This window comes from Falco biarmicus, chromosome 2, assembly GCF_023638135.1.
Source record: "Falco biarmicus isolate bFalBia1 chromosome 2, bFalBia1.pri, whole genome shotgun sequence".
Classification (NCBI taxonomy): domain Eukaryota; kingdom Metazoa; phylum Chordata; class Aves; order Falconiformes; family Falconidae; genus Falco; species Falco biarmicus.
In genome coordinates this window covers 44,265,900-44,290,729 of record NC_079289.1, presented here as the reverse complement: position 1 = coordinate 44,290,729, position 24,830 = coordinate 44,265,900, and the positions used below count along the sequence as shown (strand labels likewise).

The window sequence follows — 24,830 nt, the reverse complement described above, 5'->3', positions numbered from 1 at the left end:
TAAATAGGATTCTGTAGAGCTCTCTATAAGAAACCTAACACAGATATGATGAACGGTTTAAATTGGGATGCAGTCTTGGAAGATGCACACAAAGTGTGTACACATGTGTGGGAAAATATAAAGAAGGGACAGCTTCTGCAATATTGCAGATGACATTTTAAATCACTTCACAAAAGTATTCTACTACCCCCATTTTACAAGAGAAATCTTATATTAACATTTTTACATTTTACATTATGAAGTGACATATTCAAAGTTCATCAGCAGGTCAGCAGTGAAACCTTGAATAAAACCTAGGCTGCCCAAGGTGCAGTGCAGTGCTACACATGCTGCTCCGTACACTACACTGTCTTCTCTGCTATGATGCATTGTCTGTGCATAAGACAATAATGGTCACTAGAGGAGAGAAGACATACCTGCACTATTCATTGCAGTTAATATCTGTCCTATGAAAATTAGCATCATGAAGGGGTTCTCCAATACCAATGATGTCAAGAGACAGATTTGTTAACAGTACAGAATCCCAGTGACAATATCAAGATCTCTAAAGGCAAAGTAAGAGTCACAGAATTTCTCTTTTGTTGGTATCAAAATGCAAGAGACAGAGACCTCTCATATTCCAGAGGACAGTGAAGCAGGCTTGCACAGTATCCCAAGCTGTGGTAGAGGCAAGCTACATATGTCTCTTTCTAGGTTCCTCAAATAAAGACACCTCTGTAAAAGCACCTCTGCGTCATTATTACAGGATAAGGACTCACAGTGGTTTTCTAGAAATAGAAATCTAGCTACAAGAGTGACTGCTTACAAGCACATTTCTAGAGGAAGACTGTCTAGACCTATGTGATTTTTTAAAACCCCATTTAATGGCAAGTCCTAAACATGTATTTAAAATGCAGAAGTTCCATGTAAGCATAGTTCCGAGATATATATGAAAACAAATTTTAAAAAGTTTAAGTTTTGAAAGGAAAAATAGTATTAAAACCCCTTCTGATATGGGATGGAACTCCATAGCTGATAATTTCAGTAAAGTGCTCTTCTATTTCCATTTATATAACAATTTGTCTTTTAGTTGTATTACAGGGGAGTCATATTAGCACACTATCTTAGTTGTACAAGGACACAAGATTTATAGATGCTGTTTGCAGTTCCATCTTCTTGATTCAAACGGGAGGCAGCTGAAGAGAAGCTGAACCTACTTCATACTCTAAGTTTATTCATTCAATCCAAAGCTGTTTTTGTAAAGGACACTAATAACCAAAAAATGTTTTTGTGTTCATTACTGAAGTATACACATGCAAATATTTGATGTAATTTTGGGATATATATTGAAATTATATTTGTTGGAATCTAGATGTAGGAAAGTAACATGAACTAGATAAATTTTTCTTATTCAGAATTCAAGTTAAATGTGGTTTGAAATTGAATGATGCTTTTAGTCATATAATTTAGTTTTAGGTAGTCCTATGAGGAACAGGGAGTTGGACTCAATGCTCGTTATTGGTCACTTCCAAATTGAGATACTCTATGATTCTATGAAATTTTCTAACATAGTATTACATACGTAGCAAGATATGTAGCTGAATAGCATAGTGTTTCCTGTGCCACACCCCATATGTGTATCTATACCAATTCAAATGGCATAAGAATTTGAAACTATTTACCACTGTGTCAAGCACACAATGATCAACCTATTTCTCAAGGCTACATTTAAATAATCTGTATTCAAACCTGAGGTATGAAAGACTGATAGCTCTAATACCTGATACGAAACATACTATGTCCCATTTTAAAGATTTGTAAAAATTAAATATATTTTATTTTGCAGTAATCCTGCAGATTGTTTTTCAAATACCCCTGTTTTCAATAAAGGTCGTTTGGGGGGCAGGGGACAGGAAGGGGGGGCCAGCAGGGAAGGAAGATATGTAACATACGCACTTTAAAGAGTTTTTGTCTCTTGTAATTTACTAGTTACATCCATAACCTTCTATATACACCTAAGAGAATACTTGCTTTAAACTTTCAATGCTGACTCTTCACTACTATGGTCTTACATCACAAGTTTAAAAAAATATTTCCTGATACACACTAAGACCTCAAAAAAATGTTCTGTTGCTAGTTACGGAAATATGGTCTAGCTTCCTGAAAGTCAATATTATTTCTAATTAAACAGGATTTGTGCAAGAAACAAGGCAAAACAGTTAAATAACTTGTCTACTGATAGAAGAGAACACACAATAACTTACCTAGATGCAACATATTTTTCATACATTTCCTCCCTAGCTCTTTTAGTATCCTCTAGCTGAATCTGAAGTCTTTCAAGACGATCTTCTTCATGAGCACGGCGAACACTGAGCTCCATGTTCTGGTGATTAAGATAATCTTTATCCTTTTGCAATAAGCTGAGGGATTGTTGTGTGGTTGCCAGCTATAAAAGGCATTAAAAAGAACACTTCAACATGAACTTCAAGATAAATATTTAACCTATGTACACATATAAGTGTTTTCATTTTATCTCTTCTGTGAAATCACCTGAACCAAAAACCCCTATGTAACATGTTTAATACGAGTAAGTTGGTGAAGCTTTATGCTGAAAAAGATTAAGAAGATTATAATTTTAAGCATTTTCATTATTTATTTCTGGTAGCTGGAACCTGAAAAAAGAGATAAAGTGTCCTTTAATCTTCCGCAGTATTCAAATAGCCAATATCCAAATGAAATATTGAATAGTGATAGTACTGAATACTACTACATCAGAAATACCAATGTCAAGTCTTGGTGCCAATCTCTCATCATTTCTCAGAGTGTTACTGGCTACAACACTCTGAGAAACAGAAATGAAAAGTTTAAGGGCACCAGAGATTATTGCTCTGAAAAGAAATGGTAAAACTGCTAGTTCTGGGACTGAAGTATACCACGACTGCTGTGGACAAGGTAATGTTCCAGACCAGCATCAAGGGTTCTTATTTTAACTTCCATTGCTATACAGAAGGCTGAACTGATGCCAAATTAGAGACATGAGTATCTTGTGAGTCTCTGTAACAGCCTTCCCAATTACCAGAGCAGTCAATTCTACTACTCCAAGAACATCACGATGTGGAAGAGAGTAGTTTCCATCTATTCGAGGTGAACACTGTCACACAACAGCCGCAGAGCATAATGGCACGGGTGCAGTGGCCCAACCCCTTACCTATGACAGCAAAACACAGCTTTATCAGCTTAAATAATTTTGCATTTTTGAGCTCCTGAGGCCATCACGTGCCAAGTTCAAAGAATGATAAATCAATAACTTATCAATAATATGTCCCCCAAAGCTATAAAGACATCGTATACATTCAGCCCTCCTGAGTCATAAAAGGACTAAAGATTACTTAAAGGAGATATGAAAGTCAAAGACACGGAGCAACAAGTTAAATAGCTGAGAATTCATAAAATAAATAAATAAATAAATAAATACATAAATAAAAGCTCTTAGAGGTGTGCTTCTCTCCATCTGCCCGCTTGCTGAGCACCACAGAGGGTGAGGTATAACTGCCTGTCCTATACTTTGTTTTATTTAAGAAAAAACCATATCTGTCCTCCCTCTCTCTCTCTTAACAGGTTATATGTATATCTACAGTGAACACAGACATGGTTTACTACATGAAGAGAACTAGGAGTTACTACCCCTCCAACTCTTCCTCCCCCAGAATAAATACTATGTAAAGACTTGTGCTCTTCCAATACAGATCTGGTGATACTGTATCAACATAACACAAAGATCTCCTGGAAGGTCTAAGGACGTCTGAGCAATCATACAGTTGAAGTTGGCATTTTAGTTTGAAGTAGTGCTACTTTTATTCCCTCTTAGATTAATTTAGTATAAAGCTAATGAAAAAAGCCATTGCTGCTAGTACACCATAGTACTTGCTGTGTACATACAAACTTGATGTACACGACAATACTTTTTTTGGCCATTGTTACATGCTGAGAACAAACCTGCATTTTCATGTCCTCTTACAATGCTAGAACATTGATTAATGAATAACCTAACGAAGCCTTCAGACTTACCTAAAAGAGAAGAATATAAAAGATATTTTCTAACAGAAACTCAGTTTCTTCCCTAGTGTTTCTGAGAATCAATATGGATAACTGTGAAATTAGACAGGTGAATGCTGTCTTAAAGTGGTAGTTATAGCCACTATTTTATCAGTAATGTTGTTATACAGAGAGACAATCTCCCCTGAATTCTCTCAGACATAGTCTCATTTACTTAGCTGTCGAAATGGTAACACACAAAGATCCTCCATTTGATTCTCGCCTGGATTAGTGCAGAAGTCAAGAGCAACCTTCCCAGGCAGCACCCCTTTCATATCACACTAAGAAAATAAATTCAAAAATTAATTCAAAACAGCCAATCGATTATTACTCTATTCCTTTTGATGTTTCCTGGAAAGATTTCCATACAGAAATACTGCTTAAAAAAAAGAGTCTTATTTTAGCATCAAAGTTGCACTAAGCTACAAACCATTTCATAATCAGTCAAGAATGATCTAAACTGATAAAAATTCTTGAGATTCAGTAAAAGCTTCTTCTCCCTCCCAAAAAGCTGTTGCAAAGTTACAACTACATCAGATGAAGGGAAAAATCCCTTAATGATTCCAATAGTTTTGGATGATTCTATCCTAACTAGATTACTTAAGGTGAATAATTAATCCTGGAGGACCACTGAAGCAATCCTCCCTTTGAAAAATTTAGATGCAGAAATAATGAAAACGGACATTGAGTTATGGTAGCCTGTACTGCTATAAACCATCAAAAGTCCTACAGATCAAGGCAGTGGACCTGGAAACATTCTCTACATATGTTTCTCTTTGAGTCCCTTGACCCAAAAGGACATGCCCAGTAGAGGAGCCACCACTGAACACAATTTGTGACTCTTGGATGAATGAATTACTGAACAGAGAAGCAGCAAGGGATGTTTCTCTGGACCTGACAGGCCTCTGGCTCTTGGAATGTCTTCGGAGCAGCAGAAAAACATTCCCCTGTGCAATACCAGGGCTACCAGAATGGCAATGACTGAGATCTGACTGAAGTGACTGACCTAACTGCATCAGAGCTTGTCAGAAACCTAACAAAGATGAGAACCCCTCTGTGCCTGAAGAGGTGTTTCAAAGACTAATGGAGACACATTAAAGAAAAAACAGTCTATCTATCTAGTATATAGTCCCGCCCAAAAGGGAAGCAGCACTGGAGTTCCTCTTGTCAATATGCAGTATCACAGAAATAAGAGGTCTGGAACAGCAGTTTCTTCCTGACATGGAACTAACTTCTATAAAGATGAAGTGAAGGAAACTTTGAGCAACTGAACAATTATTTTACTAGAGTGTCACAAAGAAGAAAAACTATGTATTCTACTGATGTCAAGAAAAAACATATACAACAAAACATAAGCCATACAGCAGCTCTTCCCTGCTGTCACTGTTGGTCAGAAAGAGCTAAAGCAAGTTATAACTAGTTTTGCAGTTTTTGAGGGATAGAGCATACTCACAGCATTCAGCCTTCACTGGTAAATTTTGCCCTTGGGCCTCCCAGTTTCCTGAGCTTATTGGCAGAGTTTGGAAGGCTGAAGCCAAAGGAAGAATAAGCTAAGAAAATGGCATGTACATAATGTGCCTAGGGAAAAACTGAAAGCATTTGACGAATGTTGAGGGAGATAGCCAACACTGTTGTGAATTTGGCCAGCTGTCTGAAGGATCACAGCAACTGAGCAAGGTTTCTGATGACCAGAATCCACCTCCAAGAAGTAGGACTCAGGGAACCATGGGCTGGTAAATCTAATCTCGGTTCCTGCAAAGATTATGAAGCAAATCCTCTGAAAGACATATCCATGCATATGAGGAAAAGGTGACTGGAAACAACCAGCATGGATTTATCAAGGCCAAACTGTGCCTAACAGTCTCACAAGAAATTTGGCTCTAGGGATTGTGGGGATGGCTGTCCACGTAATTTACATGGACTTTTGCATGGCTTTCAGCCATCTCCCATAACATCTTTACAGGAAAATTTGCAAAATATGGATTGGACAGGCAAGTATCAGTTGAACTGAACATGAGCCAGAAGTGTGCAGCAAAGCAGGTCAAGTGCCTACTAGGCTGTATTGGCAAGAATGCAGACAATAGGTTGAAGAAAATTATTATTACCCTATGTTCAGTACTTGTGAGACTGTATTTGGTATGCTATGTCCAGTTCTGCATTCCTCATACAGATGTACATTAACATACTGGAGCAAGACCAGAAGAGCTCTACCAAGATGGTCATGGACTGCAGGACATAATGTACAAGAGGTTGAGAGAAACAGGTTTTTTTCGTCCTTTGGAAGAGAAAGCTGGGTGGGGAAAATCTCATCATCTTCACCTATCAAACTGGAACGCACAGAAAGAACCAGACCCTTGAAAGTGCACAGTGACAGGACAAGAGGCAACAGAAAAGCAGGTGCAACAACTCTGATTAGATTTTATAAAAACTTTCACAAAGACAGTAGACAAACACTACAACAGATTGTCCAGAAAGGTTGTGGAATCTCCACCCTTGGAAATAGTCAAAAAATTGACAAAGCCCTAAGCAACCCAACATAAGCTGGTTTTGCACTGCATAGGATGGTTGGACCAGCTAGTCTCCTGAGGACCATTCTAACCTTATTATCCCATGATCCTACAGGTGATCCTGACAGACTTGATTAGACAAAGAATCAAATTCCTGAGGTGAAGAAATAGACAATTACTGAAATAAGAACTTCACATTTACCTCTTTGGATAAGTCATTTCTTTCTTTAGCTTGTGCTTTGTGTGACACCTCTAATATTTCATATTTTCTTCTGAGTTCTGACAATTCATGCTCAAATAGATCACGTTCACTGTTAAAATAAAGTGAAACTATTAGTTGCATAAAGTGTAATGAACAAGATTCCTGTGCATTTGTAATTTCTCAGCCTTTTTTCAGTTCATGAAAATTTCTTGATTTCTTCCAACCAGTCACTTACAGGGCAATTAGTGACAATCTTACCTTTTTTAGTTATTAACACCTGCAACAGTATCTTATTACATGAAAGAATGTTCTTAATTTCTAAGTATTTAAAAAAATAATCCTAAATTATAATACAATAAACCTGAATTCCCATCCTAGATTATTTTATACTCCTCTGATTGTTCTTTGGTATAACTTTGGGCTATAAATGTCTCCTCTTCGCAATGAGTCATAAGTACCTTGTCCATCCCTTTATCTTTATCAAGCTTTTAATGCTATTTCCCATGACAGTCTCTTGAGACTTGCAGATATTAAAGTCTGATGAAAAAGTAAAGCAACTTCATTCCCATCTTCCTAATCAAACAGAAAGCAACTCATACTTGTTCTTAGTTGCTACTCTCCCTTGTATACAGTCCCTTGATACCAGAGAGGGTTGTACTACTCTTCTCACGTTTAAAATATACATGACACAGCTGCAAAAATTACATTGGTGTTCTGAATAAGAGTGCTTTCCATATGCACAAAAAAGTAGCTCTATGTCTTTATGTGTCAGAATAGTAAAATGAATGAGACAGTATAGGCTTGCAGTTTGGAAAAAAAAGCTAAACAGTTTTATATTAAGTATAGCATAGCTTTTACACTGAGATAACTCTTAGTACACCAGAACTAGAAGATCTGACATTTTTAAAGGCAGAAATGAGCCTGGAAGTCATTAACTTCTGCAATGCTCCCAAATACCTTCATGTGGTCAAGCCCACAGTGCTCTCCCCTCCCCTTTGCCTGTGCCTACCCAGATGAATACAACCTACTCACTCATAGTTTTGGCACGTTCATTCATGTCTTTTTCAACTGAAGACTATTTTTAATGTACACTGTTAAACACTGGGGCCATTCACATGAACATTATTACAATCCATTTATTAAGATGCAGTTGCACATGGGAAGCAAACCATAGCATCAATCCATCCTATTTGCAGCAAGCTTCCAGGTAGATTCCAAGGTTTTATAGCTGTGAACAGTTATCCAAAAGACAGACTCTCTTTCAAATGACTTGGTGGCAAAATCATTTGTGTCAGTAACTGTGCCCGAGTTCATTCAGTATGAACAACTAAGGAGCTGACAGGGTGTTTTCTATTCATAATCCCCATTTTTTAGTCTATTCCCCATAAAATATGCTGAAGGCCAGGTTTCTTAAACTTGCAAGCACACTGAAAAAGCCATTTGGGAGCTGGACTGTGAAGTATATGTCTTTGAGTTTATTTATAAGAAGTCCATTTACATTGTTTCACAATTGTTTACAAGATGGGCATTCGAAGCATAGACTAAAACTGAAAAAGCTGTATTTTAAAAATGAAGAGATACTGGATCTTCCTGAAGTTAAACCAATTCCTAAAGTAATCTTAAGATTCTCTGACAAAGAGTTCTCATAACAGCCCTTTCAAATTTATGGTTACAAGGATTATCTTAAATTGTATATATAATTCTTAAGGTCCTACCTTCTTAATTCACTGTGTAGGCACCACACAATAGAGCACAGGACCTTTTGTTAAGTCATTGCTTTTAAACTAGGGGGTGCTTTTAAACTGGTGGAGGGGGGAAGAGTACTTGTTCTAAGGTGCTTGGCATCAACAGCTCCTACTTCTTTAGTTGCAATGAGACTGGTAGGCTCTTCTGAAAACACAGTAAATCTATAAACTTCTAGGAAAATAACTTGATGCATCGCATTTCAAAATGTTCTTCATCTTATGACTGCAATATACTACAGGAGATAATTGAGCCATTAGTGGATTAAGGTAAGGAAAAATATCTGTGGTGCGCAGAAGCTAAAAATCAAATTAAGAAGTCAATCAAGGTTGAAGTTTATCTATTAACATTTGTATGTTGGTAGAACACTTGAATTACAGAGATACATACCATTTTACTTTATCATAGTTCTCTTGTCTGTAATCACCTCGTTGAATCATCTGCTTGGTATCAGCCAGCTCCAGTGTTAAACGCTGGCATCTAACTTCAAGCTCTGACCGATTCCTCCTCTCATCTTCATAGCTCTAGAAGGCAAGACATTTTCACATGATCACATCTATAGTGATATTTACTTAAAGCAATCACCAACTAAGTTTTGTGAAGACCTCTTATGAATATTGAAGTGGTAGTATTTTCATTTGTCTCAGTATTTGGAAATCTAGCACACATCACCAAATAACCAGCTATACTGATACTCAACTTATTTTTATCTTATTCTAAATAGTTGATTAATGTAGCTATTTTTTTATAACACATTTGCCCATTAGCACAACTTCCAAGACCCTCATATAGATAGCCAGTGGTCTACAATCCTATAGTAGGAGCACAAAAGTCAACACCACCTTTACAACATTTTCTAACAAGATTCTTTATGAAGATATTTGCTGGTCCATTTGAAATGAAGAAATAGTATTGGTTGTTCAGAGAGTGTGGCAACTTCTGTCATTATATGAAAAATTGCAGCCAGTTACTCTCAAATCATATCTAGTAACTTACGTTTGCTGAAGCATATCATCCAAAGCTTTGGTGGAGTAAGTTTAAAAAAAAAAAAAAAAAAAAAAAAAAAGGAAAGAAAAAAAAAGGTGCTTATTTAATGGTCTAGCAGCATTAATTTTCATTTTCCCTCCTCATATACTTTGAGAGATTCCTAAGAAAACAGCAGACTTTTGTACCTTAATCCCCAATCTAGAAACCATTTCTCAGATTTTTCTACAAAGTAGGTATTTATTTTTACAAACCTACCTTACTTGCTTGTCCTAAATGCTACTAAGTACTACTAAGTAATTTCCTTCCAAAAAAACTCCCTAAAAATAATGCCTCACCCACCTATACTACGGAAAAATGATGGAGAGCAAAAACAGTTGCTTGTTAAAAATTTGAGAATACCTCCTAGACATCTAAATTTTTTCTGTATTCTGGTTCTCAGAATACTGCAGAGTTCTGGGTTTTTTTCTGCTGTGGCTGATACATGGCAAGTTCCATAATAGATGCTTGAAAAACAGTAATTCCATCTGGTTATACTGAATGGACATTACAGTATTATTCATTGAAGGTGAACACTGCCTTAAGATGTGACTACTCAACTAACCATTTAGCCACTGCAAATTAAATTTATTTTGCAGTGAGGGACATCGTGTGAGTGCATAATTTTTCAAAATAACTGAAATCCATGCTTTATACAGTTTAAGAGAGGATAATAACTGTGTCTAGCTTGTTTTTAATAGACAAGAAAAGTTTAGGACAACAGCATATATGGAGTGGATGACGTCTAAATACAGCTTCCTAGAAGGAATGAACACAAGGATAACAATCTAGGACAGAGACAGAAAGACACAAAGAACACTGATCAAACTCATAGGCACCATAAACTGAAAGACTGACAGAAACAGTCTTGAAAAAACACACCTAAATTCTTGTAACACACCACAGAAAAGCTCCCCAAGCTCCTAAACACACTGCAACTATTCTGTTGATAAATAAGAAATTTTTGGTTTCTATTTCACACATTTAGTAATTTTTTCTTCCACTAAAATCACATTAGATCACAATCACAAAATCAACACTGACAAAGTTTTCATGAGGATTTTGGATGGTATATAATTAAGAGCACATCTTCTAAAGACATGATTGTTATTCATCCTAACATACTGGTATGCATGGGTTATTTTTATGCTTACCCTGATTAATTGATATACATTAGGCAAATTAACACTATAGAACACTTTCTTCTTTAATTATCATGCCATCATTTATAAAGATGGCATTACCATAATGGTAAAGCCTCTGTCAGGTGTTTTTAAAAGGTGTTATCTACAAGTTAGCTAGAGTTTCAAATATGTAATATCCAGGTGCAGATACCCTGTTATACAGTGCAAACATGACTTATGTTGCAATAGGAAATGGTGGTAAGGGCACTTAAATTTTAAGTGCAAATTGAAAGATGGAGTTTGGGTACAACTCCTCTGTTGGATATCCTGTGCCATTCTGCTGCTAACACCACACTGGAATTCATACGCTCTTCACAAAGTGGGCTATTGAGCTCCTACAGTATTACACATTTAGCAGCTAGAAGGCAACTACCAAAACTATAAAATTAAATTGGTTAACCTCTGGACAAAATTGTCATAAAGAGCTCTAAAGCACCAATTAACAGAACAGTTAAAATATCTACAAAATCAGTTCTTTCTGATCCCTGATACCTAAACCAGGTATTGAATTTCATTTAACAGATCAGCTGTTAATGTCACATTAATGGCATGCAACAATATGAAAACTCCAGGAAAGGGGAGGGAAGATAAATTCTACTTTTGAAAAGTGATACTAACACATACCTAAAGCATCAAACTGTTAAACAGATAGTTAAAGAAATGAGGTTTATTTTGTTTGGTTTGGTTTTTAAAGATTTACTATAATTCTTGAAGAATACTAATTCTACCGCATAGGTCACTGTTTTCCAACTACCTAATCTTTTAGGTGCCAAAGTCGTATTTTAATCACGGGAAGAAATGTGACAAGGCAAGCTAATAAACAATCTATAGGCTAACATGCAAAAAGCCCTATATGGTACACCTATCTCCAGTTAGCAGATACACAAGCTTCTAGACTTATATAAGCAATACATCTTAAAGACATACAATCAAGCTGCCTGTGCTCAGGAAGAATAAGCCATGCTTTACATGGGATGAAGTTAATTTAGTTTGTAACAATGTCCATATAGCCTGAATTGATTTTAAGATCTCTATAATGGAACAACTTTATCTTTCAATTTATTTCCAAGAGATATCTTGGAAGTCCTGATAAACAGCTTTGTCCTGCTGAAGCAAAAAGGGTGTCTTTAAAAGGATCAAGATTCAGAGCACCTTCAAGGATGTGAATGAGGTCCTGGAAATAACACCAATAAATAAAAATAACTTAAGTAAGCCCACAGACCTTAAAAAAATTACAGGACAAACAGTGCATCCTCACACGGAATGTGATTGCAATGATCTTCCCAACACTGCAGGGCTTTTCTTCAGCTTCTTACTAATTTTTGCTACTGCAGAGTAGCAACTCAGACAGATGAGGTGGTTAAACAAACCTGTCCTGTGCAAGATGGGTAGGTAAACATTGCCTAAAGAAATTGTTAACAGAGCTGTCCAAGAGACCCAGTATTAACCTGCACAGGTGGTTTCTACAGAGATGTAAACCAGTCCTTACAAGAAGTGCTTCCATTTGGTTTTACAAACACTGTCAACAGATGTTTCAAGCAAGAAGATTCTGAACTTGCCTGATCTGCACCACTTAAAACCCAAACTGGTAGAGAAACTAAAAATCTAATGACAGACCTCAGTTTTATGATATTAAGCTTCACTGTCATCCTCCATCTGGAATTAATAGCAGCTTATACGTGTTCATTTCAGTGACTGCTATCTAAATTTCAAGTACAAAAATTGGGTGACATACTTTTTGAATGAAGTTAGTGACATATAATACATGGTAGGGATTAGATGATCTTTCAAAAAGCCTTTGGGGATAAGAAGATAAACAACAGAAATGCAGGGAAAAGATTAATCAGTCAATCGACCAGAAGTAGCATGACTTCTTCACACTGTATACAGACAAGCCTGTGGAAGATAGTGATCCTGCTTTTAAAAAACTTATTTAAAAAGAACTTCATCTGTGAAACGTCATTTACACAAGCCAGCACTTTCTTTTCATATCCTAAGGTATCTAAAGCCCCTGAGCAAATGTAAAGCTACCATACTTTTGTGATGTGAAAACCAATTCCCCCAAGTTATTTGGATGAAGTGCTGCTACTTAGTAAAGTGACATTTTTCTTAATCTGTTTACATGGTATGCATTCAAAAATTATTAGTCAATACATTATTTGAATACAACTGCCCAAATATTAGGAAGAAGTTATGCATAACTGGATGAGTAAGACATCTCTTCTAATATTTTTATATGAAATTGGTAATCTCTCACGGACATTATCTGCCACTAAAAATTACAAACAAAAATGTTGAGCTACTTCCAAAATAGGAAAGCTCTGCAAGTAAGGTAAGAAAGAAAAGCTTTGGCATAAGTGCCTCTATTGCAAAAGAAAGTAGGGTGAATAAAAAGCTCTTTCTCTCTGGATCTGAGCTGACTAGATCCTTCACAGTGAAATGTTCTCAGATGAAAAGGATACTTGAGATCATTGCATTAGAGACTAGCCATTTGGTACTTCTGAACAACAACTAGCAGTCTATACAAACCATAGCTATATATCAAAAGAGGTAGAGAGACACTGGATGGAAAAGGGAACTCTCATAGATACATGTTTTCTTGAGTCTGGCAAATGTTAAACTGCTGCCCCAAGCTAACAGCTATTGGTAGAACAGTTTTCTTTGCAGCTTTTTTTCATGAACAAGATAAATATTAATAATAAGGAAGGAAAGAAGGCATCTAAGACTGAGGCCTTATCTGTCCTTTCTAGAGACATGAAGTCCAAGTAATCAAAGCACTTCTTGAAAGAACTGGGGGCAGGGGGCAGGGGAAGGGTTCCAGAGTGCAGTCTTTAATTACAGATGTGCAAACTTCAAAAGAAATCTTAAGGAACACAGTCCTTCTGGAGTAGCAACAGTAGCCTCAATTTTACAACATTCAGATACATCTAATGCCAAGTGATCCTTTCAGTGCAATAGCTTAGTTCATTCTTTGAAGACTATAGAAATGTTTTTCCTCCAGCTGGGAAATATTATCATAGAGAAAATTGTTAGGTATGTCTAGCAAAGCCTGACAGCTACTAATCCCAATTCGGAGATGAGGTATTAGAAGAGATCTTTGTCCTACATAGATCCAGCTTTGTCTTTAGGCTAACCATAACTTTTAGATAACTGTCATACTATAAATTTGATTGCAAGTCCTGAAGGCTACCTCACAGAAAAAAAAATAAAAAATAAAGGAAGCCCTGATAAAACTGTATCAAGACCAAATGCCAGAAAAACATTGCCACGAAACTCACAGCCAGAAGAAGAAAGCAATATTTAATCGTCTAGAGCTACAAAGAGGGGCAGATTTTTCTTCTGACTCTCTCCCGGCCTTGAGAGAAACACACGAGTAGTATATTACATCCGTTTGAGGGAAGATTCTAACCACTTTGGAAGCAAGCAACTCTGAAAATAGTATACTGATGTTCAGCATGGGAACACACACATCAGAAGGTGGGTTTGTTTCTGGGAAGCTCCTGGTAATACAACACTATAGCTGGACTTTTTTCTGTATCTCTACCTCCAAAGGTGATGGTGCCAACATTATTTGTACTTTGTTACTGAGCACTGTAAAAGGAGGTGTACTGTGCATTTGGTAGCAGATGTGCCAGCAGTGCAGTACAAGAACATTCCTTTTAAGAGTTCCACTGCCTGCACCCCACCCCCTCCACCACCACCCCCCAGGGTCGCTGCTGCACCTAGAATCAGAGGAACCATGCTGGTCTAAATCACAGATGCAACAATTGTGTGCAGAGAGCCTTTAACTTAGCGGTAGTACTGCAGAACCACTTTACTGACTACTTTAAAAACAGAAAGCGGTGACAAAGATCTTTTGACGGTAGCTGTGTTTATCAGATGATATTCCAGTGCTAGAAATCAGTCCTCACACACTGTTCTCTGCTACCAGTAGTCAGAAGCAGCTCCCCACTCTTACTGGGTCTGTGTTACAGATTCAGCAGACTGATTAAGTGCTAACTCAGAGCAGCAACAGACCATCAAGAAGACAACTCTGTTAGAAAGTTGTAGTTTTAGTGATCTTACTCCTCAGCTTACTAAGAATTACATGAGTGCTAACAGAGGCTAATAAGATACTTTGGACCTTCTGCCCCTTCTGACCTAACAAAATATATTTTCATATACCTAAAGTACAAATACAGATGACAAACATTTTAAACATGTCTTTTATTCCCTGAAGTCAGAAATAAGTTTTCCTAATACAAATTAACGAATTTCCTAAAGAACATGTAGATTTGTCAAATCTTAGAAAATTAGTTTCTACAAGGCTACACTGACAATTCAATTTTTACAAAATCAAGCTTCCTAGTTGGTACAGCTGGATGCTTATAAACTCAGATGTCTGACAGACCACAGTACCAGGCCACTGCACTCACTTTTGTGCCAGGCTTGAGCTGTTGTGTCAAAAATGAGTTTTGTTTGTCTTCTGTTTTGTGTCTCCTGTATTCCCACCCACCCACCCCGCAAAAAACCCAAACCCAACACTCAAAAAACAACCCAAAAACCCCAAACAAACAAAAAAGTAAAATATGGCAGCATGTAGCTAGAAAAAGATTTAGCAGGTTTGGGGGCTCATCATAATAGCATTCAGAGAATAGAACTCTGCTGCTTTGCTTTCTCACAAAACAGTACATAAAAGCACAAGAGCAGAGAAAACCAAATAATCTAAGTGTCTCACATTCACACTCCAAAACAAGAACAGTAAAATCAGAGATCATTTCCTTTGACCAAATTAAGGACTACAGCCATCTGGACACAAAATAACATAGCTGATGTTAGGCAATGGTTGTCTTTATCTGATGAATTAATTTCACATTTAAATTTTCCCAGAGTTGGCTTAACATATTAGACAAGTTTGGATATTCCTTTAAAATTTTAAAATTCTTTGTTGGCTAGACAGACTTTCCTATGAGTCTATACTCAATTCTCTCATATTTCTCATGACTTTATTTCTTGGTGAATATCTGCACATATAAAACTTACTCAAACCTTTTCTGTCAGCCATGAACAGCCAGAAAAGCCAACAAAATCCGCCTTCCCCAAGCCATCAGTAGTTAATAGAAAGATTTTGGCTAAGCATATATTTTAGCTCCTTTCCATGTTCTACAAAGAGGAGAAAAAAAACCATGTTGAAACTCATTAGGAAGGGCTTTAATTATCTGCAATACTAGAAAAAAGGAATGCTTATTTAGGAAGTGGTTTGCTCTTTACGGAGGGAAGGAGAGGGGAAAAAAAACCAAGTCTTAACTTCAGTGATGACTGTATTTCAAATGTTTGTATTAGTAGTTTCCTAAATAAGTTTCAAACCCAGAACAGATACTTTGTTGATAAACTATGCAGAAAACAGAAATACTGCAACTGTTGGGAGAAAACTTGACATTTAAGGAATACTGGATGGGAAACCAGAAGAAGGATTTTAAGAATGTAAGTCATTTAATAACAGGCAAGAAACTTCAGCAACTATGTTTCATGTAGCTGGAAATAAAGAAATATTGGAATACCACAAAAACAGTAAAAAGAAGAGTATAATAAGTAAAGACTCTGAATGAAAATGCTTTATTTCCTACTGATAAATTTACTTGCAATAAGGCTTGACCTTATTGAAGGAGCGCAAACAAGTAAGTTACGCCAACAGTAAACCTTGAAACCACTTCTTTGTAAACTGCAAGAGATGTGAATTGTTGTTAGCTTTGGTCTACAAAGTACATTAGAGATTCTCAAGTACCCTCATGTATTGATGATGTACCTCAGGTTGGTTCAGATAGTAAGAGGAGCCTTGTTACAGTGACACTCAAGTCACTAGGTCAAATCTGAACTTGCCAGAAGCAGAATACAGACACTTTTAAGTCTCTCCATACATAAAATACCTCATACCAGGTCACATTTCATTAAATACCCAAAACACGTCATCACTGTGCATAACACATAGAATGAAGACTCAGGTTTGGGGTTTATTTTTACATATGGAAGAACTGTAGTAAGTGATCTTATCTGAAACCTGAGAATCCTAAGGAATAACTTTTATTAAACCTTTCTTCTTGTGTATTTCAACATCTAGATCTCTTTCCTGTATTTTTTTTTAAAACAAGGTATTAATTCTCACTAGTTGTCTCTCACTTTAAGCATGATTACACAGAGTATCAGCATTCAAAGAACCACCTCAGTTCAGCACAAGCAACATTCTAGTGGTTTCCCGTCAGCATCAAGAGAAAAAGCACAGTAAACGTCAAACTTTGAAAAAATAAATGAGTGGGATAGGTGGATACTGCCACCATGCGGTACATAAAGGGCAAAAGTAGAAGTTTCTATATTGAGGAAAGGTCAACATACCAAGAAATCTTTCTCGCACAACTTTAATTATCATCTACTATCCCATGAAATTGCTTCAGCAAAAATTAACACAGATGCCAGTCAAATCTTAGAAGGCTGAAATCCTCCTATAGAATTTTATTAAATCAGAGCACATTAAAAGTACAATGAAGAAAAATGCTCATGTAAATCAGAGTTAACAGGATTGATTTAATTTCAATTATGACCAAAGATGCTGACACAAAATGATGCTGAAGCACATAAATGCACAGATTTTATTGACTAATTTTTCTAATTCAATCAAAAAAGAAATGTAACTAATATGAATTTCACAAGATAATCCCGTATAATGAGTATCTCTTTACACCCGACTACTCTGTAAGTAAATTTCAAGGAAAAAAAGGTAGTAACTGAAGAATAATTTCAGTAGCAGTAAAATGACAGTGGCATTTAAGCCCCGCTACCCATGATTTAGATAAATATACTATGGATACCTGAAACAGTCTTATCACAACTCCAGATTTATGTGGAATTAAGCTAAAATATATCTTCCCAGCTGTATACATACTGAGGATACTATAAATATTTGTAAATACCTTAAAAACAACACTCCTTATACTGTTTCATCTGTTTTACTCTTTGAAAATAAAAATTAAATGTATTTGGATAATTTGTTTCTCTTACTTCTGGCATTTATACCTTACCTGAAATCAAATTATCTTTTCCTTTAGTATAGAAATAAACAGGGAAATTCAAATATAAAAGCTGATAAGCATAACAAAGATGATGCAACTCCAAGGAATTTTTAAATGCATTTTTATATCATTCAAACAAAAGGTGAGGCAAATTACTACAAAGACATCAGCATCTCAAACACTATACACTGAACTGTCATAGCGTCTTCAACTACTGGTGGACTGATGTCCTGTCTCAGCTTCCCTGCCTTGAACCTTGCTCTCAGAAAGCACAACATAGCTGGTAAGAGTGTATCCTGAACAGTCTCATGACTGAACATCTTGCAGGGTAGCTGTAACGTAGAATTAGACGTTATGCAAGGACAAAGGACATACGTAGCATGTTTCCCCTTTCTCTTCCTCCCTTCCTCCCCCACTAACTTTTTTTACAGCAAAAAACCTTTCATATCTTAAATATGTGGACAATGAGCTTTTTGCATCATATATTTTTACACAGTCTCTTAATCAAGATAATTAAGGTGCACAGACCTCTGTCAGACACTTCAGCTGGGATTTGTACCCACTTAGTTCTTCTGTTAGGCTCTTCTTTTTCATCTGTAGATCACTTAGCTCCTTTCTTAAGGCATGGACTACTTCATAGAATCGGATCTAGAAGAACAAGATTTCAAATTTGAGACCAGCAAAATTGCAACCACAAAACTACAATCCCCAAACCAAATCAATTCAATATTTTATGGTATTAATTCACCAAATGATTTCTAGTGCATACCAGTAATCTGGCTGGGGTTGGAGAAATGTTGTAGCAAAGACAGTGTATTTCTTCAGCCTTTGACAGCAGCAGCAAAGAAATCACCAATTTACATTTGGCACTGAATTACAAAAGATGAATAAAGGTCAAGATACACATTTCTGTTCAGCTAAAGCAGCTCCCAGTCAGCTGCCCCACTGAAAAAATACAGCTGCTAATGGACCACATGGTTCCACCCTGTTACTTGTGCTAACTCTAGAACCTATTTGATTAACAGTGTAAAAAAGGGAAAAAAAGGTGTATTTAGCAATAAACCAGCTTAACCTGCTAACTTTCCCCAAGCTGATACATGTTTTTATGGATTCTGTAGAAATGGAAAGAGATTAGTTTTGTTTTCTGCCAGTTCAGTGTGCTGAATCTGCACCAAGAAAAATGCAAGAGCAAGCACAGGAAGTGGGAACAGCCCATGACCAGGAAGACCCATGAAACTGCCTCCCCCTGCCCCTGCTTTCGGAAGTAACATTTTGTAATAAGGATTTGGCTGCATCATGCAATTAAGCCTCTGAAGGACTCTACACCACTACATTAAAACTGGGGGGGGGGGGGGGAGGAGAAGAAAGCCTTGTAAAAGTCTTTTAAAAAACATTCTATAACATATAACTCCTCCCTTTTCCCCTACTCCAGTCATAAGCATAGTCTCAGACAAGTAAGTCTCAGGTGCATAAAACTCTTCCAGAACATTTCTACTGAAACAGAAAAAAATACTAGAAAACACAGCAATAAAACCACAAAGTCAGTAGTAAAAAAACCAAGGGGAGACAAAGAAGAAAGAACGTTTTTGATATACACCCACACACACGTACACAGAGGCTGTTGCTCCCAGATTAACTTGATACCTTCAAATGTTTGTTTTGGGGGATGAAAATAAAAGAATAGATAATTAAGTGTTATTTTCATGCAAAAGCTACTCCACACCCCCTATCACTAATGCTTTGATACACGATTAAAGAAGAAATACAAGCAAGAAAGCACAGGTGAAGTAAGCATCCAAGAGCAAGCTGTGCTACACTTCCATGCAGAAGGAAGACAGGTCTCTTTTGGTAGCTGTAAATAGCAGAAGACAAAAGAAAAGTTCCACATATAGTTCATGTAATTGACAGTATACAATTCTAAAAAACACAGAAACCATGGAAATTTGTGATGTAAACATAGGTGTAATTTGCTTTATACAATAAAGCAAGTGTGCAACATGACTGGAAGATAAGTAGTAAGACAGAGAAGTGAAATTTTCTAAAGTGATGGCGTTTTTTTTGGTTTTGTTTTCAAGTTTTTCCAAATACTGTGCTTGTTGAAAGTTACAGTTGTTTGAATTTGTTGTACTCAGCAAGAGAGCTCGACTCTTCACCCTTACCTTTAGATCCAAAACAAACATAAGCTAAAATAAGACATGCTATAAATTTAAAGTTATTTTTTATTGAAAGAAAATGCAAACTTTCACAAAATATAGTTGCTATTTTATTTGTTTTTAATGGTAACAAGGGATTCTCAATTTGCTATGTCTAAGTTTACAGAGAAAATGAATAAGATTAAGGATGGTTTTTAAAACTACAATTCAATTAAACCCAAAACAAGGTATAATTTTTTGTTCATGTTCTGAAAATTCCAAATGACAAATTGAACCATCAGATGCTATAACTAAAACTATAAATTGTCTTTCTATTTGGGAAGTGAACTAACTGCATATTATTGCCTTATTTTACCGCTTCATTACTATTTTTTTCTTGCAGTATTCTATTCCTTTAACATTTAAGTATTTTTTTCACATCTACCTGTGAAATCAGATTGCTTCTAATGGGTTTGCATGAAAACAAGCAGTGAAGGTTAGCTTTGTGGTTTCTTTCTAACTTCTGAACTACAACAGGCTTCAACTACTTCCTTCGGAAAAAAGAATTAGAAATGTGCATGTATAGCAGTGAATAAGTACAATTTTATTTTCTTAACTACAGCTTTTGCTGACTACAGTTTTCATCTATCTTTAAGAATCTTTAAGAACTTGTCTGATTACATCTGTACTTCAATCAAATCCTCTTTTTTCCCCAAAAAAGTGCTTACAAAATTTTAATTTTTTTTTCTTAAAAAATAACCTTGATTGTCACTAATTGGCAAACATTTAAAGCACTGTGGTTTGTTGTTTTTTTTTTTTTTAAACCAAACCTAGCTTTTCACTTAAGTTATTGTATTTTTACCATGATTTCCCTTGGAGACCTAACATGTCATTATGCCACATTTACTTCCCAAACCACAACGACCTCAAAACAGATTACCCAGTATCAAACAAAGATGACATGGGATACAGGTATCAAGGATAAGTGTATCTGCACAGCCTTCCCAAGAAAAGATCAATCCATAGTAATAAAGTGCAAATGAATGCAGCAGATGAGAGGAAGGTTGTAGCAGCAGTTCAACTGTTACTGTTATTTAGCTTGCTTGATGGTCAATAAACATTCATGTAACTCAGCAGTCAAAGCACACATTGCCTCTTGACAAGTCAATAGAGCAGAAACAAAAATTACTGTACCAGGATTTCAGAAACAACTGTATATCTTAAGAACTACGAATTTATACAGATGTGCTGTAAAGGAAAAAGTTACCACTTTTAGACAATTAAAAAACCCCAAACTCCTAGCATGTGTTTGCCACTTTTAATGGAAAACTAGAGTTAAGCTAAAAATGTGTGGGTGCAGAGGATGAGAAAGTTGGCTTCTGTTAAATGAAGTTATGTGAAACTAGTTGCATCAGTTAACTACCTTCTTAAACAAAAAAACCCTATGCTGTTGTTAGCAAAATGATGCAACTAAAAGATATTGCTATTAAAACCAGATCAAACAGAATTTGCAGGTAACATTTTTAAACAACATTTTACAAAGGACTACAGAAGCAGCTCACTCTAGCGAACACATGAAGTGACCCAGCTGCCAAGCATCAGTTCAGCAACCTGAAGTGCTTTAAAATGTTGCATATACTGTTTCTAAAAAAATCTTTCTTATAAACATTAAAAAAATCTAAATTTTTACACATAAGTTCAAAACAAAAAAGTCTGATTTTATGAGAAAGATGCTTAAAACATATTTTTTAATTTGTCATCATCACTAACATTAAACACCACCTAGTCTTTGCTGTAACATATCACTATTGCACCCCTTTGTGGAAGCACAGTGAAAAACATCTCATTTGTTTTAATTCTAGTACTTTAAACTTGCAATATCTCTATATACAAAATCTGCATTAGGCACTTCCGGCTGTTTGTCCAGTATAACAAGTTTCAAATACAGTGTAAGTATTACATATACATTTATTTCTATCCTGAAGAACTGTAAGGCAGTATTTTATAATTGATAAATAGAGGAAAAAAAAAAAAGTGGAAATTTCTTGCTCAAGTCCTCTAACCAGAACTCTTTCTCACCAAGGAAAATTTTATCCTACTATCAGTAGACTATACTATTAGTCTGCACAAAGATCTGGAGCCAGAGATTTTATCTGCCTGAGAAATGCACAATTCCTCCTTAGGTAAGCAAAGCAGAAAACAGCATCAGAAAAATAGTTTTTTTCTCTTCAGCATCCTTTTCCTAGCCTTCAGAAACCATTTGGATGCATAGACAAGTTATGCAAAACAGTTAGGTAGCCTCCCAGTATCTGTAACAGCTGCATAACTCAAAGTAATAATAAATGATCACTAAGCTTAACTGACACTCTCGGGTTCACACTGATCCTGTTGCCAAAAGAAGTTGAGAGAAGCAGAAAACAGCATCTTACTGCAGTTTACCTTTAGAATGTCTTCTCCAGGAAAAAAAAAAAAAAAAATTAATTTGGCTAAAAAAGGACTTAAAAAGAAAAAAGTGACGTGTAAAGAGCAAAGGGGCATCATTAACCACACAAGTAGTAGAGTTAAGAGTTAATAGACAAAAGTCTATTTACTGGTTAAACTCAAGAGGGAAAGAAAGGAAGATTAGGGGTAGAAGGTGTTTGTTACTCATATCTCCCACTTCACAACTTTTTTTAGAGCCCCTCTCTCTACCCACAGATACAATCTATACACTCTAATTGTGCTGTGACAGCTTCACTTAAAGCAGCTGGCAAGGTTACTAACCCCAGGTATCTGTCCTGCCCAGCTACAGAGTCTTTTTTGTACTGACTGTCAATCAGCTCCTGAAGTTCTGGAGCTTCTTTCAAAACAATTTCAAGCAAGCCGATGTGGATTGCAGATTGTGTTAAAAATCTGATTTTTGGACCACGGTGGTGAAAGAATCAACAAATCCCTCTCAAATACTTCTGCAGAGGGCAGTGGGTACAGTAGACAGCTAGGGGGTAATAACCTAACAGGCCCCAAGCTAGGTGTTCTTGTTTACCACTCACAGCCTTAAGATCTTCCTAGTACTTTCAAATGTCCAGGTTTTGGTACTTTTAAAAATATGTTCCCCAAGAACATCCTTTAGATAAGAATGACAAGTTTTACTTCTCTGTACATATCTAGAGCACAGCATACCATGACTTTCATCCAGCAAGAGAACTCACTCATGCAGCATTTATACCTCAACAAATGCACTAGGCTTTTTAACATTACATTATTCACAAACTACCTCTATAGATAAGTACAATACTACTACTTTAGTGAATTAAGCTTTACATGTCTAAATCCTCTTCATTCTCAGAAGTGAGCCAGAATGCTCTGGCCATGTCCCACAGCCTGTGAAGGCACTGTCTTTATTGCAAACAGAGTACACCCCTGCCCCTCCATCCACCCATAAGCCATAAATAACAAAGCTCTGAAATCAAGAAAATTAGTCTTAAGTTATAAGATGCAGTGTATCCCCTGCATTCAGTCAGATAGGAAAGGGCCAAATGGAAAGCATGAGGGAAAGGTAAGAGATGTTTGCTAGAGCCATCTCAACTTCTAGTTCTGGCAAGCAGATTTTCAAATTCCTGTTTTCAGCCTGCTGTATTTCATATCATCAACATGTGCCCACCATTTAATTGTAACACTTTATCTGTCTAACCTTCTGAAAATACATCAGCAGTTCTACTCTCCTTAAGACATCAGAGCCTGGGATCAAAATGTTCCCATCTTTACTGGGATCCAGTCACAACAGACTGATCCAGAAGCATATCTGAAGGTCCTTTGTTTCTAGTTGGGGAAGAATAAGAATTCTAGGAGTATTGACTGGCTTTACTATATGCATATCCCTTTAATTCTAAACAAAAGCCATTTACAGCTTGTGGTGGGTTGAACCTGGCCAGCAGCCAAGCACTCATATGGCTGCTGACTCACTCCTGCCTCCAGTGGGAGCAGGACAGAGGACAGTAGGAAGAATCAAAGCAAGAAAATTCAGATGTCAAGTTTTCTCAACAGTTTAACTAGTGAAGGAAAGTGAGAGGTGAACTTTAAAAAAATAATAAAAAAGCAAGCCACACAAAGACAATCTCTCACCACCCCTCAGAAGCTGACTGATGCCCAGCCACAGCCAGCCTCTGAGCAATAACCACCTTGGAAGCCACCGTAATACCTCTTCATTTTCACTGTACCTCCAGTTTATGTTGCTGAGCATGATACTCAATGGTACAGCATATTCCTTGCGCCAACTCAGGTCAGCTGTCCAGCTCTGTCCCCTCTCAGTCTCTTCACCACCTCTAGCTCGCTGGAGGACAGCAGAGGCAGAATGGGGGAAAGAGTAAGCCCTGATGCTGTGCAAGCACTGTCCAGCAATATCCAAAACACTGGTGTGTTACCAACACTGTTTTAGACACAAATCCAAAGCACAGCAAGATTCAGGCTGCTATGAAGAAAGATAACTCATCCCAGCCAGACCCAGGATACAGCTGTATTTTAAGCCAACAAAACCCACAATACTCACAGAAACATATTCAGGGATAGAGAGCTGATCTTCAGGAAGAGACTTCAGCTTCTCATAGCAATCATCTGTTAATTCCAAGTCTCTCAAACTACGACGGATATCTCCAGCTCTCTCCCGTAACTGATGATTTGTTTCCTCCAGTTGCTTCTGTCTCAATAAAATAGTTTCCATTTCTTGTTTCATTAGAGCCTGATGTTTTCTTCAAGAAAAATTTGAAAACAGAAGACATTAAGTAGCAGGTAACGCAAGTCACAAACCTTCACAATACCCTGGCAAGGGAGTGAGTTAAGCTCATTTTGCAAAGAAAATTTACAGAGATTAGGTATTTAACACAGAAGCGTATACCACTATGGTTACACAATTGTATCAGACACAGTATATATAAAAAGCCTGAAAC

At 36.6% G+C, this 24,830-nt stretch overlaps 1 protein-coding gene across 2 annotated transcripts in view; it reads right to left on the bottom strand.

The window, feature by feature from the left end:
* The window catches only part of PIBF1 (progesterone immunomodulatory binding factor 1), a 121,369-nt gene that overhangs the window by 92,639 nt on the left and 3,900 nt on the right, over nucleotides 1–24,830 (bottom strand). For both annotated transcript variants that reach the window (XM_056329179.1, XM_056329180.1), the window contains 5 exons: nucleotides 24,434–24,632; nucleotides 18,305–18,424; nucleotides 8,917–9,050; nucleotides 6,784–6,892; nucleotides 2,244–2,425 (listed from right to left, as the gene is read on the bottom strand). In XM_056329179.1, coding sequence (XP_056185154.1) covers nucleotides 2,244–2,425; nucleotides 6,784–6,892; nucleotides 8,917–9,050; nucleotides 18,305–18,424; nucleotides 24,434–24,632 — 744 coding nt within the window. The remainder of the gene's footprint in view (nucleotides 1–2,243; nucleotides 2,426–6,783; nucleotides 6,893–8,916; nucleotides 9,051–18,304; nucleotides 18,425–24,433; nucleotides 24,633–24,830) is intronic.